The following is a 17,613-nucleotide window of genomic DNA, read 5'->3' on the forward strand; positions in this document are numbered from 1 at the left end:
GTCGCTTAATTAATGTAGGCAAGTTTATTACGATTTTGTAAAAGGTCTAATTGAGATTATTTCTGTACAAAATGGAAATAATATTATCTCTCCGTTACGTAATGGGAATAAATTTCAGCACTGTTTCCTACTTTTGACCTTGCGGAGAATCGAACTTATAAATTAAGCTGTTTCAATATTCAAAGTCTTTTTAGACCATAGATGGATAGAATCCATCCATCGGTATCAGAAATCAAAATTAGATCTTAATTAATCGAAACTAATATTTCGAATATATTGATTATCGTGAAAAGGTTTAAGAAAGGTTTAAGAAAGACTTTGCACAGTCTCGTGTCGCCATACGATTTTTATTTTATCATTTATAACAATAACAGTTCTCGTGATAATTCGCGCCGTGTTTCGCCTGTTATCCTTGCGTCTCACGCGGTGCATATAATGGTATCTCTCAAGGATTTACGAATTGATACGGGGATCGTCTGTGCGGTCACGATTCTCGAAGTCGAACGTCGATATAGTTAATGGCGGACCTTTTGCAGGAAACGTCGCATGTGCAAAAGAGTACCGTAGTTCTCCGGGTTTAATCGGCGGCGTCGCGGCGTCGCATTTCGCGCAATTTCGCATGACAATAAAGTGCATCGCGCACATTTTTTATAATTGTTATAAAAACTTATTGCTAAGTACTCGGTGGATCGCGTGTGCCAGATCGAAGATACGAGCGATAACGGCGAAGATTATCCTTGCGATGTTGAAGCATAACCTTGCGGGGACGCTCGCGGTAAATTTGTAACTTTATACGTGATTATTAATCCTTTGATTTTCCTTTCATTGCCGCGCGTCGTTGAAAGTTTCTTGAAATTTTTCTCATGTATATGATACATATTAAATATTAAGTTATCTCGTATTTCCGAAATTGCATATCTTGACGTTAGAGAGGTATAGCAGTGTTATAAGAACCCGTTTGAAGTTTTGAACCGATGCGGCCTGGTAGATATCGATTGTATCGATAAACGACGCCATCTTGTGCCGCTGCGAGTCTCGAAACTAATATCGATAGTTCGTGGCGACCGCGGGCTTCGCAAGACACGTCGCGTTTGCGAAGGGACGTCACGTTTCCCCGGTTTTGTCGGGTGTTTTATCGCGTTTTGCGCGATTCTGTGCAGCGAATGCACGTAACATAGCGAGTGTATGTACCGCGCGCGTTGCATTGTCGTCAGAAAAATATTCCGTCTGGAGATCATCATAAAACAAAGTGATCACAACACGCTTAGTGCTAACAGATCGAGCCCAGTGCTTGCGCGGCCGAAGAACGCTTCAGATGCAGATCATCCTTCCGATATCGGAGTAAGGTCGTATTTTTGGTGAGTTTTATAGTAATTTTTCTAAAATCATTCATTATTCGAATTTAGTTGATGCGCGCGCGTATTAATTGGGAATCTTTGGAATCTTTCTCGTTCGTATGCATGCTTATTTGAATTTTGCATCCCACTAAAGTATTAGTTCAGCTGGATAGATGTCGCGACAATGACGAGCTACTGTGTAAATGTAAGTAAATGAGAAAAGTTATTTATTCTTGTAAATGATTGTAAATTGCGGGCCATATGGCGTTGCCCCATGGGGCCAATTCTTATTTTTACAATTAACAAAAAGAAGGAGCTTCAGAAGTCGCGTAGACCCGGGAGTTTGGCAAAATTTTGCTAATTCCGGACCGGGCTGATCGAATTTGAAGAATAATTATTAACGATTATTAATTATTTGTTAGTTGATAACTATAAATAATTAACTGAGTTATTTAAATCAAGTTATCGATAAAATTAGCTAAAATTAAATTATTTAATCTGTTATATTACTTAAATTATTCGCGTAGCTTGCTATACGATCTTTTCTTTAGAAAATTGAATAATCATCATAAACGTTTCATACGTGAACGTTATCTTTGTTCCGATACAGCCGAGATCTTGGTTCAATTATTTTAATCCAATCTCTCACTGAGAAGGGTGAAAAGTTTGAAATATTGATAATATCTGGCCGATCTCAGAAGGTGAAATAAGATGTTTAATCATGTACGATCGTTTCGCGATCTTTATTCTTATGGTACCGCATTGATATCGTAGCGATTTTTTAATTGACGATCGTTTAAACGCTCGCTTCTCGCTCGCCATTATGATAGGAATTTGGCACTCTTTCATTATAATTGTACGTCTATTCTAAACATTAATGATGCCATGCTACAATGGCCCGTGAAAAATCGTATATAACGCTAACAGCAACGGGCGCTTCAGAAGCGTATGTATATTATGCGTTTCTTACAATCTAGTTTACATGATAATCGTCGCAATCGGCGCCGTTATCCTTTCGTCATCGAGTTCGGCGAATGGGACCTAGCAGGCTCGATATCCTAGCGTCGTAGAAACTTCACGGTAGTCGTCCATGTAAAGTTTTATCTCTCGATTTGTACGCACAATACATATACATGAATACATCCCTCGTCGCTAAAATAACGAGCCGTAATTTTTGCGCCGTTAAATCGAACGCTACCACATTTTCGTTCAAACTTTGGTGACGGGGTATATAATTTCGCCGCTCGCGTCAATATAAAAATTCGCCGAAAATGATTGTAAAACGGGAGACAATATTCGAAACAAATGCTCAGTCGAGAGTGCGTCCCTTTGTTACTTACAGATACTCATCGATATGAAAACTTTCGAAAAAGAACTTTCGATTGCGAAGAGACGCGATAAAAGGTTTCTCAAAGCCGGACGTGTCGTCCGGAGATGCGTTAAATCCGTCACGCAGATAAAAAAGTCGTCCAGCGAGTATCGCTCTAGTATTCAACGCTGAATGATATTCAGTTTTTGTTTTTTCAGAACGATGTTTCAGTAAAAATGACAGCAATCACGATGTTGTTGAGTTTAGCGTTAGTCGAAAAAAAATGATGAGCATGCCCTCGCAGCCTGATAACGCGGTGATAATTTCGTTTATCACGTGATCGCCTTAAGCCAATATCTCGTTCGTAAGTGTGCAACAGTTATATATTATACGAGCTCTTATCGTTAACAAACGCGACAGCTATCTATTACCGTTTCATTTAGTCGATGATTATGTACAATGCAATCGATGCAAATTAAAAGCACTTTCTCTCAGTATATTGCACGAATTTTCGCACGTTTTCTTAATTAATCGGGAAAAGAAAAATCTCTTGTATCCTTTCTCTGTCCCTGTGTTTCCTTCGTATTGGCAGTAGTTGTTTGTGCTCTTACGATGCTTATGAATAGTAATTTTCTCTTTGCTGGTAAAGCGGCAAAGGAGCCACGGGCGAGAGATCCTCGTCGTCTAAGCTCGATTCGGTCTTCAGAGGAAGCGTTGCCAGAGCTTTCACTGTTGGCAAATGAGGCATGATGAAAAATAATTATACAATTAATAATTACACATTAAATTGCAAATCGGTAACTGAGAGTGAAGCTTACTTATTTTTAATTTATATTTTAAATACCTTTTTATCCGTTATTCTTATAAATTGATATTTTTAACAATTAGATTATTTGCAACACACTAGCCTCACTTTGCTAAACTTACATTTATAAAAGTGATATTGTGATTACATTGCTTTAGCTTGATCGAGAAGAAAAACAGGAGAAAGAAAATGAAAAAAAATGAAAAATAGCAAACAAACCTGAAAATGATAATGTGACGTGCGTGTCCTATAGAGATGGAGTAAGCATGTCAGTCAGTGTGCCTGGTTACCTACACACAAGCACAAACAATCCAAACAACATTCCCTAAGATATTTAAAACGATATTTGCTCTCAAACTGAGGCCATTAATATATCGTAAAATAAAATAAAATAAAACATATGCGTGCTCGTGTTTGTGAGAAAACACGTGACCAGACAATGTTTAAATTAAATGATATTGAACATTGCACAACACTTTTGCAATAAAAAAAATGTCATCGTATTTGTCGTACAAAAAACGACAATTGCATTAATCGTTTATTGATCGAAGAATAATGTTCTTTCTTTTAAAAGCTGAGCCCAAACGAGCATGCTGCCATAGCTCTACGTAAACGATAAAAAGATCATGCAAAATTATATATTTGATATTATCAACGTACCCGCTACCATTTTACTTTTCTCCATCACTTGCTTTGCCAATATTTGATTGAGCTGAAGGATGTGTTCCCTCTGTCGCTTCTCTTCGACGACTTTTCGTTTCAAATTGTCTGATTTTTGCACATTGGAGTTATCGTCTGAAAAGCCATAACGAAATATTAAAATACTTTGTTATTATCACATTACATTAAATAATTAAAAAGAAAGCATTACGTACCACCACCTTCCGATGCAGTTACGGTTGTTTCCGAGAGCATTTTCCTAATTGCTTCCGCCTTTTTTAAACGTTGCTCCTGTTCTTCCGCCGTTAGCTCCGGCGTCTGAAATAACAAATATATAATAACTTTATTTATTTAATTCATATACGTTAAAAAATAAAGATTAAATATTTAACAATATAATAATTGATTTATTGGATTTTTAAATGTATTGAAAGAGATATATATGTATGTATGAACGATTTTTATTTTTTTGTTTTTATATACTTATAATTTAATGATTCATAAATATAATAAAATTCATAAATATTAGTCACCTGTTCAGGAATATATCGTTCGGGAATGACAATTTTATTGGGCGTGCCTAATAGTTGATCTATGGTGCTCTCATTGTACTTTAATTCTTTGTGACTCAATGTCGATCGTACTACGTCGGGAGCATTTATCCTGGGCCTTAGCGCCCTTTCCATGTCCAAGTCATCCCTAGCTCTGCCCATGCCCTGAAAATTGAAATCCCCATCACATAGAAACACGAGTTCTCGATAGTATCATAACAGGCAAACTTGAATCGAAAATGTCAAGCGATAAAGGTAAAGATTAGGTGAAATCGCAGGTAGACGAAGGGAAGTGAAAAAGAGAAAAAGAGAAAGAAAGAGAAAGTAAGAGGGAAAGAGAAAGAACAAGAGAAAAAGAAAGAACGGAAATTGAATGAAAACAAAAAGTACCATCTTCGAAAAAGTGTCTTCTAAGTCGAGCACTGGTTTGCTACTAGACACGGTGTAGTGTCGCCTTTTCTCCCGAGGAATTTCTCTACGTCTCGGTCCTTCTGTCCTCTTCTCTGTCATCTCTTTGATAATCTGTTTGGCAGCCTTGCTTTTGAAGACCGGCGACAATTGCGGTGACGTCTCGGATTGGTTCGTGTTTGTCCCGATTATTTTCTCGCTAGTAGTGGCAATCGATTTTTCATGAACGCCATGAGTAATGTTAGTTGGTGATGTTAATTCAGGGCTCAAACTGGCGCCCGCGAGGATGCCGCCGGCTCTCTCGTATTGCTTGTACGATCCATGCGGATTGTGATAGAGAGGCTGCACCATCGCCGATTGTGGCGGATAATTTTGACTCTGGCACGGACTGTACGACGATGTGGTAGAGTAGTTGGGCGAGCTCATCGGTACATGACAGCTAGACGTAGGACTGTCCGTGTATGGTGACAGAGTACTGTCGGAGCTGCCGTCGTGACTTTCGAACTGTGATTGAGCGTCAAACAAAGATGTAAACAGCGGGATCAAACGAAAGAAAGTAACGAAAACGTGGGTGGACGAGGTGATCGGGGCGGGCGAAAATCATCGATAATCTCCGTAAAAAAATAATAATATAATAAGCTTGACGAGGAGTAAAGGAGCAATAGCTCTGCGCTATTATTTAGGGATGATCTAGAATAATGACATCGGTTTTTGTCGGACGTCGCGCGTGACTGTATGGTGCTTACCCTGATCTTATGACGTCGTGCCATCATGGTCTTCAGAGCATGCATGCTGTCGCTACGCGGTGGAGGTACCACGGGTCCGTAGTGGATTCCGGTCTGCTGTTTTTGTCCGCCGAAACCGCGCGGTAGAGACATGCTCCTTTGGAAGTGAATATCGTCTAATTCGGATAGTTGAACTGTGCTCTGTGCGTGGATGATCGGTGACTCCTCCACTACCCTGCCTAGTTGAGCCTTCTAAGAAATAATAAGAAATTCATGCGTTAACATATACGTCATGAATGAGATTAATCAAATTTTCCAGGCTATCTCTGTTAATTCTGTTCGTTTTAATGATTGATTAATTAAAAGTGAAATAATATATGCTTCAAACTGTAGGAACAAGATATCATCCATTCACTCACCTCGAACTTTTGCGATCCTCCTATATCATCGTCACATAGTCTCTTTGCTCCGCCTGGTGCTTGAAGACCGTTCGTCAAAGGAATTCCGATATTACCCGTTCTATCGCCACGGTCTCTCTGTCGTCTCTCTGACTCGCGTTTCACTATACGCACCGTCTTAATCTCTTGTTTCTCGCGATTGTGTATTAATCCTGCAAAAGCGCACAGGAAAATGAGACTCTGATGTGTCAGGCTTATTTCCGTAGCGGAACAGAGCGGATAGACTTACCCGCAAATTTGTTGTCCTCGTTTTGCCTATAATTGTCGTTCAACAACAATGCCTCCTCATTCAGTGGCGGTGGTGGCGGCGGCGGGATGTATTCCGGAGCGGAATGCGGCATGCCATTCAACACGTTTCCGTTGTGCTTACTCGTGTCAGCGATGTAATCGCCTTCCGTTAAAAGTAATAAATCAGTATGTGTCAGTAAAAGTAATAAATCAGTGGAAATAGATATAACAGATAGAACTGGATTTTGCAATTACTCAAATAATTTGTTGCTGTTTGTATGAATAAGTGTGAATAATTTTTAATATGTTTTATGGTCTTCTAATTTCAATAAAACTAAAAATATTATTTGCACTACTATACAATGATTTTTTTGTACAATAAACATTACCTGATATTCTAGATTCCGTATTAACGTACAGAGGTGTCGCATTGCCTTTTCCCTGCATTTGATCCTTCAATAATTGTTGCTTCAATTGGTGCTGCTGGATTTGCTCGCGTAATTGCGGTGATAGTGCTGATATATGATTTTGCGAAGGCTGTGTGAAAGGCTGCTGAATCTGCGGACGATTCAATGGCGATAGGTCTTTGTACTGTGTAGGAGAACCGTATCGATGGTAAGAGATGTCGTTTAGTTTATTCGGCGGCGAGTTGGACAGAGATGGACTTGACGGCGAGTCTAAACCATGGTCCAAAGTTATTCCGGAATCTAAGTCGGTCTCCAGCCAGGAATTTTGCGTGCGTTTTTTCGGATGATGTACCTGGGGCGCTAAAAGATATTCTTAAATCACGTTGTTGTCTTTTTTAACGTCTGAAGCACTTTTGAGGAAATATACTTTCTAACATTAATAGTTAATAAGTAATTAACCATTAATGCATGTAATATATAAAAGGGGAGTAATGTTTGTATGTATTATCATATATCTATTATTAATTGAATTGACAATCAATTATAATTAGATTTCATAATCTTGGATTAAGTTATGTACATTCTTTCCGAGTTTCTCAAGGTTTGAAGTTTTTAACGATTTCTCGACATGCTGAGTTTTTATTATATTCGAGCGCTTACCGTGTGAGGACTGCGGTCGAATTTGCTGCACCAAACTGTGCGATTTCTCCGTCAATTGGCGAACTTGTATGCTCAGTTCCTTCCTCTGCCTCTGCAGATCGCCAACGAGTTGCTGCACTCGTCTTAACTCTGCTTCTAACGGTGCGGTCGTACTCGAAGTGTCTCTTGCGATGTTACCGGCATATCTTCGGGAGGCTTGCAGCTTCTGTCTGAGTACCACTAAGTCTTGTTCGAGTCTCGCGTTTTCGGCTACCGTCTCTTCGAGTTTCTGAAAGTAAATGAGACTCATGAGTGAAAATAAAGTCAAAAATAAATAACTTGCGATTCTGAACGTTGATCGTTACACGGCAAGAATGACAACTAAGCGGCGAATGACGGAACTGAAAAGTATTAATGTTGTGAATAATGCAATTTTTACCTGCAGAAATATCGGCTTTACCTGGAAACAGTGAATTTGGGCTTTAATTGCTAAGTGATAATATACAATCTAGTCTTGTCTTGATCTGAATTCTCACATGCTACTTGCTTTGGCGCGTCATAAATTCACGTTACAAACGATCAATCATAGAATAAAAGGTAAACTGAATAAAAGCACGTCAAAGAGACTGTCCGAGAGATTGAGTGATTCGCTTCACGCAAATTTTTATTTGAAAAATGTGCTAGCAGAAAAGTCGATAATAATTAAGCATCCGGAAGCTTCACACGTACACATGTGATACTCTCGATGTCAAAAAGCGTGGAAAACATGACGCGCAGCGATTACTCACGTTTCGAAATCTCGGCTCTGACGCGCAATTTACTCGATTTTTTGCCAATCAGTCTGCATAGTTTTTGATAACGGATTCGTACAGGCAACCGGATGGAAAACGCAAAAGCGCGTATTAACAGCTGTCAGGTACGCTTCGCGAAATTGTCTACCTTCGAGTTGTGAGCGAGCAGCACCCTCACTCTGCTCAGTTCGCGCTCTAATAGAAGCTGCTGCTTCCGATACCGCTCGGCTTCGGCCAAATTGCTTCTGCTGCCTTGCAGTTTGTGCCGCAACCCGCCCAAAGCCTTCTCAAGTATTTCCTGCGAGTATCAAGTCGTTCATGCGTATAATATGATACAGTGATTTCTATATCGTGGAATTAGGACAATCGATGTTGTTTCGCAGCTTACAGCGTACATCTGGAGTACGATGGTTGTTTTACTTCCACGCGAGTAGTCTTAAACAATCGTTTCTCCTAATTCCGGTTTACGGATATCGAAATCCTTCCGCATGGATAAGATTGTGTGATTGAAATCTTTTAAGCTTAAACAATAGATCTAATATGGAACTCTATTCGAAGATATTGCAGAATGTATTTCTTCATAGAAAAATATCTTGGAGCATTCGTATCTCTATCAATCAGATACAGTAGAGTCCAGATTATCCGACCTAATGTAGACCGATGGTTGATTGAATAATCGAAAAAGTCGGATAACCGAGATTATATTTTATTTTATAAAAAATATATTTTAAATAGAAATTTTATTTATATCTTTAAACTCTATGCATATAGGCAACACTGTTCTTCTTAAAATCTTCATCACATAAAAATAACAATGCTTTGGTACAATATAGAAACTCAACAAATTAAGTTTTTCAGAAAAAAGGAAACTCTATTTAAAGAAAACTTATTTATAATAATAACTCGAAAAACTCACTTGATACAGTGAGCTCGGATAATCTGGATGGTCGGATAAAGCGGGGTCGGATAATCCGGATTCTACTGTATAATATTTTTGTGAGCTCAATTGTGTTTCTAAAAAGGTATGTAGAATTTTTCGATATTTGCTGTTATTGTTGGGATATATAAATACCTTGTCTTGTTGAAGACTGTGTAATGTGCCAGACTCCTCTTGGAGCAATCGATCTAATTTATAGAGCTGCTGGACTTTAGCCTGTAACATAAAAAAGGCATTCAATAAAGTACGAAGTTTTGTTTTTGTTCAAGAAGCAGGATGTAGTGTTTCAACTAGAATCTCTCGGAAAAAAAGAGAACCACCACCATTAATTTTAGAATAATGTGAATTTCTGTACTGTCCCCGTCCTTGTCCATAAGCAAAGTTTGCTTGTGTTCTTGTACTCGTAATGAGTAAAATATTTTAATATTTTATTTCTAGAGATCGCTACACATAGTATTTTAATAAACATAGTATTTTGAATAATTTAGTTTAACAAAAATTACATTTAAATAATTATTCTTGATTAAGATATACAATACATTATTATAACAATACAATTTTTATCTTATGATGATCATCTTATAATAATCTTTAAAAAATGAAACTAATTACATAATTATATTAAATTTAAAATAGAAAAACAAAAAATATAGTATTTCAAAAAATATTTTAATATTTTTCGTCATTATTAAAGAAAAATTTAATGCATTTAATAATTAAATTAAACTTTGTACTTTATCTAATGAATAACAAGCGCAGATATCGAAAAATCTTGAGGACTTAGGCGGTTATAAAAACAAAAGTATAAAAAGACGTTGGCCGTAAAATATTACGTAGAAACTGTCTCTAGAAACTCGACTCGACTAGAGTATATTCCTAAGTGAGCCTTTCGTAGAATTTACAAGAGCTCATAAGTGCCGTCTGAGTTCTGTCTCTGGTAGTTGTGCCTTCGAAGCAGAACTATCTTTAGTCTTAATCTTTACACGTACATTTTTTCAATCGTATTTTTACAACTTATCCATTTGGATGCGCTTAGTGTTATGACACACGGCAATTAAGGAATTGTTTCATCAATTGGTTAAGAAAACTTCTATATCGAGCGCAAAATGTATTTTATTTTAAATGACAGCAATTATTTCCGGCGTATAACGTCTTATAGCAAGAATATAATAATATAATATTATAATAGGAAACATATAAGATAAAAACCGAAACTAATGAAGCGTTGACTTTATCAAATTATCCAATTTTGTGAGTAATAATTGTCATAATTTGGAAAAGTAAAGATTTATCATTAGTCGAGTTAGTTTGAATACAGAATTGTATTCTTAATATACGTAAAGGCAAATGTTTCTTGTCTCAGTTAAGCAATTACTTCTGTCAAATATCCATTGTGTAACGTGAATGCAAAACGTTTCAGTAATACAATAATTAAATTACCTGTAACTGTCCATGATCGGGACTGAGTCTGTCCCAATCCCTGCGCTCCTCGGCCAGTAGTCGTTGCTCCTGCATCCTCTGATTAAATTCCAGACGTTCGCGATGATCTCTCGCGTTCTCATGCATCAGATCATGGCGAGAACCGGAGATATTGCTGATCCCGTTGGCAGTGTTACGATTGTACAGAGAGCCCAATTTTACCATATTGTCCACGAGGTTCACGAGAGGCTTGCTCTTCTCGTACTATTCAAAATCAAATATAGTTGAGTTTAAAACTTGCATTTCACAAAACACGAAATAGTTATAAATGAATATATAATATATAAATATATAAATGAATATATAATAAATGAATATAATAATAAATACATAGTAACACAAAATGGTAATACAATATGACAATATGTATATCATACAATATGATAATATGTATACAGGGTGAGGCACCTAAAACAGGCCACCTGAATATCTCGGCTGTTATTGGTGATAGAAAACAATGTGTCAGACCAAACTTGCATGGTTTCGAGGGACACATAATTTGTTCTAAATAGTTTTTTATTAGGTGGACGCGTAGAGGTCATATGAAGGTCAACTTCGTTTTTTTAAATGGTATGATATGTTTTTTTACGTACTATCTAGTAGAGCGTTTGAAGATGCGCACATTGATCTACGGGTCAAAATCATTCAAGGTCACTGAAGGCCAACTGCAAGGGAAAATAATTTACTTTACATTGCCTAGAGTTCTCTGCTATTAAAAATACTGTAAACTCAGAAATGAAAAAGTTCTAGCCCTTAGAAATTTGTTCTTTTTCCGAGAAGTTCTGAGTTGATGATATCATTATTTTTTATATTGCCTAGAGTTCTCTGCTATTGAAAATACCGTAAATTCAGAAATGAAAAAGTTCTAGCCCATAGAAATTTTTTCTTTTTCGAGAAGTTCTGAGTTGTTGATATCTATATTTTTTATATTGCCTAGAATTCTCTGCTATTGAAAATACCGTAAACTCAGAAATGAAAAAGTTCTAGCACTTAGAAATTTTAGCCTTCAGTGACCTTGAATGATTTTGACCCGTAGATCAATGTGCGCATCTTCAAACGCTCTACTAGATGGTACGTAAAAAAACATATCATACCATTTAAAAAAACGAAGTTGACCCTCATATGACCTCTACGCGTCCACCTAATAAAAAACTATTTAGAACAAATTATGTGTCCCTCGAAACCATGCAAGTTTGGTCTGACACATTTTTTTCTATCACCAATAACAGCCGAGATATTCAGGTGGCCTGTTTTAGGTGCCTCACCCTGTATGTACATATATTTATGTACTAATAATAAAGTTAATATAGAAGTAATATTAATCAAATTCAAAATCAAATGAACAAAAATGAAAATTAATATTATTCTTACTCTATGTACTTAAACACCAATGGAAAGAAATCAAACTTAAATACTTAATTACTTGAATACTTTGAAAAATGTGACATAACAATTTCACTCATTTTGTTAGAAAATTGTATATCTCTATTTAATTTTTTTAACTTTAACATTAATTTCCCCACATTTTGAGAACAAGTTATACTATTATTGCATTAAGTTCTTCACGTAAGACAGATTTTTGCAGAAACGTGAGTTTTGAGTATTTCGCATGTTTCGCGCGACAAGCGTGTCTCACCTGCTTCTCGAGATCCATCAGGTGTCTCTTGAGTTCCTCGAGTTTTTGAAGATTCTCCAACCGCCTCGGTGTGTCGAGCTCCGCCAATCTAGCCTGCGGGTGCAAATAAAACATGGAACGTTTATCGCGTTGCATTAGGAACCTATTTGTTTTTTGCGCTTTAATTAACGCGTCCGTGTCTTCCTTGCGGAAAGTACCACTGGCATATTAAGCGACACATCGCTCCGTGACATTCAATGCAAGCCGGACAATAATGCAACGAACACATATCTGCGTAGAAAGGCGACTCTAATTCGACGCGACTTTCTCTTCGAATCCTCGTACAAGATAATCCATGTATTCATCTACGCCGCATATTTAGCGCTAAGTACAACGTTTGTGAATTCGTTTTACTTTATAATACGATAAATTGATTGAACGTATATTTTCAATTGGTACAAACTTTAAATCAGCACTAAATATGAGACTTAAAAACACACGTACGTAACGCACTTTTCTAATCAGTAATACTTTAGGAATCAGAAAATCCGGAAAATGCAATCAAGCACATTTAATTTTGTTTCATTATCTGTGGCGCACGAGCATTTCACGCCGTTGGTGATAAGAAATGACGTCGATCGCTCATACTGTCATATATAACCATCGTTGCGGTAGATCGCAATATGCGTGCATCTACATATCGATCTAATTCTAACACATCCTGAAAGATCTCGTCAAACTCTACTGGTCGTATATTAGAGCAAGTCATCTCTCTCTCATTCTCTCTCTTTCTCTAACGTTAAGCAGTCATTAAAAGCAGCATTCCTCGAGGTGCCGATGCATCCTCATCGTCCTGACGGCCTCGGGCCGTTTGCGGGCCCATCTGATAGGCCCATCGACCAGCACCACCATCGTCATCGTCACCATTGTGGACTATCTAATTACTGTGAAAATCTCGCGCATGTAAGTTCTCTTCGGACCTGCGCTTCGATCTCCATGTGGCATGTCTCCATCGCCTTGAGGACTGTCGCGTTCTGCCGTCGTAGCTGGATCAGCAACAATACCAGTTCCTCGTGGGTCCTGCCGAGAAGTTCACCGGCGGAAACGCGCACCAGTCCGGATGCGCCTGCCTGCGTCATCTGCCTGCTGCCGGCGTCCGTTCTCTGGGAGCTGGTGTTACTCTGTCGAGGCATGCAATTGTCTGTTAGCCACACAACGTAGACAACCCAAGTGGGTGTTACATTGATGCTGCGGAAACGACGTGAGGGATCTCTGCGTGGTGGATTCTGCCTGACGGAAGCGAGAGGAAGCTAGGAGCAGCTGTGTCATTTTTGGAATCCCAGCGGAAGTGTAGGTTTAAGCAAGGAAGCTTAAGGGGAAACATATCAGCTCTATCAGCTCTATGTGTAATCATCAACTTTGTAACATTGATATTAACGTTTCTGAGATTTATTCCGATATTTCTCATGTCTTGTTAGAAGAAACAATTAGAGACAGTGAATTATCTCCGTGATTAAATAATTTTGCAAATTATTCGCGTGATACACGAGCGTGTGTACTTTGATTGGCATGGGAGAGAAGAAAATGTTAGATCACAACAATTTGACATCAGAAATTAAATTAACGTCACGTTACACACATGTACGGATATTATGGCGGATAGTGAGATATCGTAGTTCGCTATTCTTCTGAATCGTTCGATTCAAATGAGATCTTTCAGAACATGCAAAAATGTATAATAGCTTCTCATCCATTAACGTATTCCTTTTGCGCTTATCTACGTTAATAAACTTTGTTATGGTATAACGATTCTCGCGGAATAGTCTATTGAATCAGTATAACTCGAAGTTCAAAGGAGAATCGAATTACGAGCAACGAGATAGATATACATTCAGGTTAAAACTGATAAAATGGGCGAAAGGCCAGCTCGAAATAAATACCGCGTAAATGCGAGAAATAGGGGACGTGGTAAACCGCATTCACCCGAATTGGGTAGCCCGTTTAGCCGTATTGAAATTTCAACCGGCAGTTTTATATCAGTCGTTCCTGTCCGCAAGAGATTGTACATAAAGTTTTTAACTACGCAGGATTTCGCTGCAAATAGCCTCTGAACGAGAGCAGACTGAGGATTACCTCTGTCTGCCATTTTGCATTCATCGCCGCGTTCTGAAACCGCTATGTTTTAGTGGCTCTTATGGTTAGATTTGTGGTAGCTTGGGAGACGAAGCGGCGAGTTATATTCGACTTCGTGTAATATGATGAAAAGCAATGTAGTAGTAAAACGCAGAGTAGATTATGTTGCAAACATTGCTGAAGTAAATATTGTTTTCAAAGATTTGTTTATTGCGATGTGAATTTATGAATAGTTGTACATTGCTCATCCAATCGAATTTATCATAAAATGAGTTAAACGTTGTTATAATAATTGACAAAATTGGACATTTATATTTCAAGATACAATTTAAAATCTTTCGTAAACGCTCCTTTAGTTGTACATTTTGGAAATACCATCACATAAAAATTTGCAGGAAGTAATTGCTAATTCTTCAATTCAATCCTTTTTTCTAAGTATTCTCTTTTAAAAATCTCGCATTTTTCTGGGTCCTCAAAACTCACCGACTGAAACGATCGTATTTGCCCATTATATTGCATCGTCCAAAGCAAGTTTCAAAGCTTCGAGCAAATCGACCGAACGATTCTATTTTCCGTGCACCGTTGCGAGAATTTCTAAAGATCGTAGAAAATCGAAGAAACGGGGCGCGCCGCAGTTTTCTATTACTTTCCAATTTTCTAATACGAGTCTCTCGCTAGAGGACGAGCCAGAGACGGGGTTTCATCGACATGATACTGACACAGACAAACACGAATAGATACGGGTCACACCGTTGACTCAATGCACATAGCGTTGTGGCAGAGAAACGGGAGATCTCATCCGATGAGCGATGTACGAAGCTCGAAGCAATCAGCGTTGATCGCGGAGATCTCTTCTCGCAGACGAAAAAGTACGCCCTTCTTATTTTAACGGACAGGTCCCAAAAGGTAGCTCGTTTGCTCGCTCGTTCGCTTTTGACATTCCGCTGGAGTTTCCTCGTCGATCGTGTGCTATCCTCGAAATCGTGTACGATCTGTATTCGCAGGATATTTCTCGCAGGAGCATTCCCTCGCGAAGAACGAATCCTTGAATCGCTTGCTGTGCGAGGCACGACAAAGCGCGTCGGACATCACGGAGAGAAAAGGTACACTCACACTAGCCTCTCGTACGATTCCTCGTTAGACAAGAGATCAGGTTCTTGCACACAGAAAAGCCCACAGTGTTGTTAATATATCCTACGATGTATCTGCATGTTCCACTGCGATTTTATCTTTATCGTTATCTTATCGTTGCTTTGCTTTCCATATTCTGTTTGCGTAATTATTGAATATATCTACAAATATGAGCTCTTCTAATATAAATCGTACCTTTTCTGTATAACTTTTTTCATAAGACTGCTGTGAAAGATCCATTGCACTCTTCTTTAAAAGAACATACGATTCAATACAAGCAAGTACAATTCGCTGGTGTCATTAAGTCTAACAGAACAAATATCTTTCCAGACATTCGTACATGCAGAATTCCAGTTTTCCAATTCCGAGCGCGGATTCGCGAAGCAGCTTAGTTCTATCCCGAACGGAGGCCCGTTGCGTCTCGAGTCCTCCGTTCCGCCGATGCTTTCATACCTGTTTGAACTTTTACAAGTTCCTGCGTGCGTCTCGCGTATTAGCCAGGCAGAGGGACGCTCCAATTCGTGATCAGAGGGTGAAGAGATTTCCACTTGCCGGGACGCGCGTCGGTGCGCCGAACAGGATGCACGGTATGGCGCGTGTTGAGCGATGCGAGAGTGCGAGGAGGACCTCAGCGGGCAGACTGGCGTCATGCTCGGTCCGATCGGCTTGCTTGTTCGCCGACCGACCGACCAACCAACCAACCGACCGACCGACCGACCAACCGACCTGCCGGCTGCATATACTGTGCATGGCTGCCTTGCCTGGTTCGCCCAACGTTCGGGCGTTTTGTATCTTTTGCAGCCGAGTGGCCCAAGTCGCCCCGCGACCACACGCGGGTATGTTCACCAGCAAAAGTTCCAAGCTGCTTCTTCCTCGTCGCTTCTGGACTACGCTTACAGCGATGATCCTGTTCGCGCGATAAACCGTCGTTCGCAGACGTGTTTGCGAATCTGTCAGGATGATGGTTCACGGATTCATTAGCGAAATCGACGAGGGAGATACGCGGTAACGGACACCGTTTCGCGGGAATATTCCGCGGTTGAAGCTCTTGAGATGCTGGGTGTCAGTTTACGTGGTAGAATAATCTGCGGTTCAATGTTATCTCGCGGTGATTCGATCGAAGGAGGAATTACGCGCGTCACTTCGTATTCCAGAAGTCGCATTTTGTAAGCGTAACACGTCCAGCGAAGCGACGATTGATGGAGGTATTCAAAACTCACCGAGCAAATTGATGTTCGTTCTTTGTGTTTAAATTGATCGAAAATTCAAGATCAAAGATGAGAATTTGACCAAGATCCATCGGCTTACTTTGATAGTTGAATTTGATATTTTTACGTCGCAGATAGCATTGCGTACTCTGCGAATTCCGCATTATCTGCACACTACATTCGTAATACATGTTTGTATTATAGCCGAGAGATCTTGCGTAAGATAAGATCATCGTAAGAAACATCGTAAGAAGCTCAACAAATTTCTAAAAGGATGAATGTCGCATCGTCATGCACAAGCGATGGGATGTCCATTGTGCACGAAGCCTTAAGTCTGCAGTTCCTTGGCACGGTGCCCTTGCTGACCGGTGCTGACCGTATGCAGGATCGACCCTGGACCCCGTGTCTCTCGTTTCTCTTTTTGTCTACCGCCTCGGCCACTCTTTTCGCCTCTTCTCTCCTTTTCCCCTTCTCTTTCTTGCTTACTACCCTTTCGTTCCAGTCCTCCCGCCGCTCTTCACCGCTGTCCATTGTATGTAATGGCGCCAGGACGACGACACTTGGATTGTTACTTTCTTGCCTCTTCGCGTACCACACATTTAAGATAAACTAGCGTTGGAAAATGACGACGAGAGTTTCCGCCCGAATTCGTGTTCGTAAGGTGCAAGATTTCGGCTCGATTTGATTCTCAAAACTAACGGCTACCATGGCAGAATCGACGGTGAAATCGTACGCGAAGAATGCTGTCTAACAGGATTATTTGTAGTACAAACTTGTAAACTTCTCGCGCTG

At 39.3% G+C, this 17,613-nt stretch overlaps 1 protein-coding gene across 5 annotated transcripts in view; it reads right to left on the reverse strand.

Moving 5' to 3' along the window:
• Nucleotides 1–326: 326 nt before the first annotated feature.
• LOC105277793 overlaps nucleotides 327–17,613 on the reverse strand; it is a 90,061-nt gene continuing 72,774 nt past the window's right edge. The window contains exons 14-30 of one of the 5 annotated variants that reach the window (XR_003407056.1): nucleotides 13,330–13,530; nucleotides 12,371–12,463; nucleotides 10,696–10,938; nucleotides 9,391–9,471; nucleotides 8,467–8,616; nucleotides 7,967–7,987; nucleotides 7,549–7,816; nucleotides 6,871–7,248; nucleotides 6,483–6,644; nucleotides 6,215–6,405; nucleotides 5,817–6,047; nucleotides 5,053–5,574; nucleotides 4,645–4,827; nucleotides 4,327–4,429; nucleotides 4,112–4,246; nucleotides 3,671–3,741; nucleotides 327–3,375 (exon numbers count right to left, since the gene is read on the reverse strand). Coding sequence is in view for 4 of the 5 variants with exons in the window: in XM_026972830.1 (XP_026828631.1) it covers nucleotides 3,263–3,375; nucleotides 4,112–4,246; nucleotides 4,327–4,429; nucleotides 4,645–4,827; nucleotides 5,053–5,574; nucleotides 5,817–6,047; nucleotides 6,215–6,405; nucleotides 6,483–6,644; nucleotides 6,871–7,248; nucleotides 7,549–7,816; nucleotides 7,967–7,987; nucleotides 8,467–8,616; nucleotides 9,391–9,471; nucleotides 10,696–10,938; nucleotides 12,371–12,463; nucleotides 13,330–13,530 (3,075 nt within the window). In the remaining variant the exon portion in view is untranslated. The remainder of the gene's footprint in view (nucleotides 3,376–3,670; nucleotides 3,742–4,111; nucleotides 4,247–4,326; nucleotides 4,430–4,644; nucleotides 4,828–5,052; nucleotides 5,575–5,816; nucleotides 6,048–6,214; nucleotides 6,406–6,482; nucleotides 6,645–6,870; nucleotides 7,249–7,548; nucleotides 7,817–7,966; nucleotides 7,988–8,466; nucleotides 8,617–9,390; nucleotides 9,472–10,695; nucleotides 10,939–12,370; nucleotides 12,464–13,329; nucleotides 13,531–17,613) is intronic. The other 4 variants (XM_026972830.1, XM_026972840.1, XM_026972832.1 and 1 more) reach the window with 4 other exon arrangements.

Source organism: Ooceraea biroi, chromosome 1 (genome assembly GCF_003672135.1).
Source record: "Ooceraea biroi isolate clonal line C1 chromosome 1, Obir_v5.4, whole genome shotgun sequence".
Classification (NCBI taxonomy): Eukaryota; Metazoa; Arthropoda; class Insecta; order Hymenoptera; family Formicidae; genus Ooceraea; species Ooceraea biroi.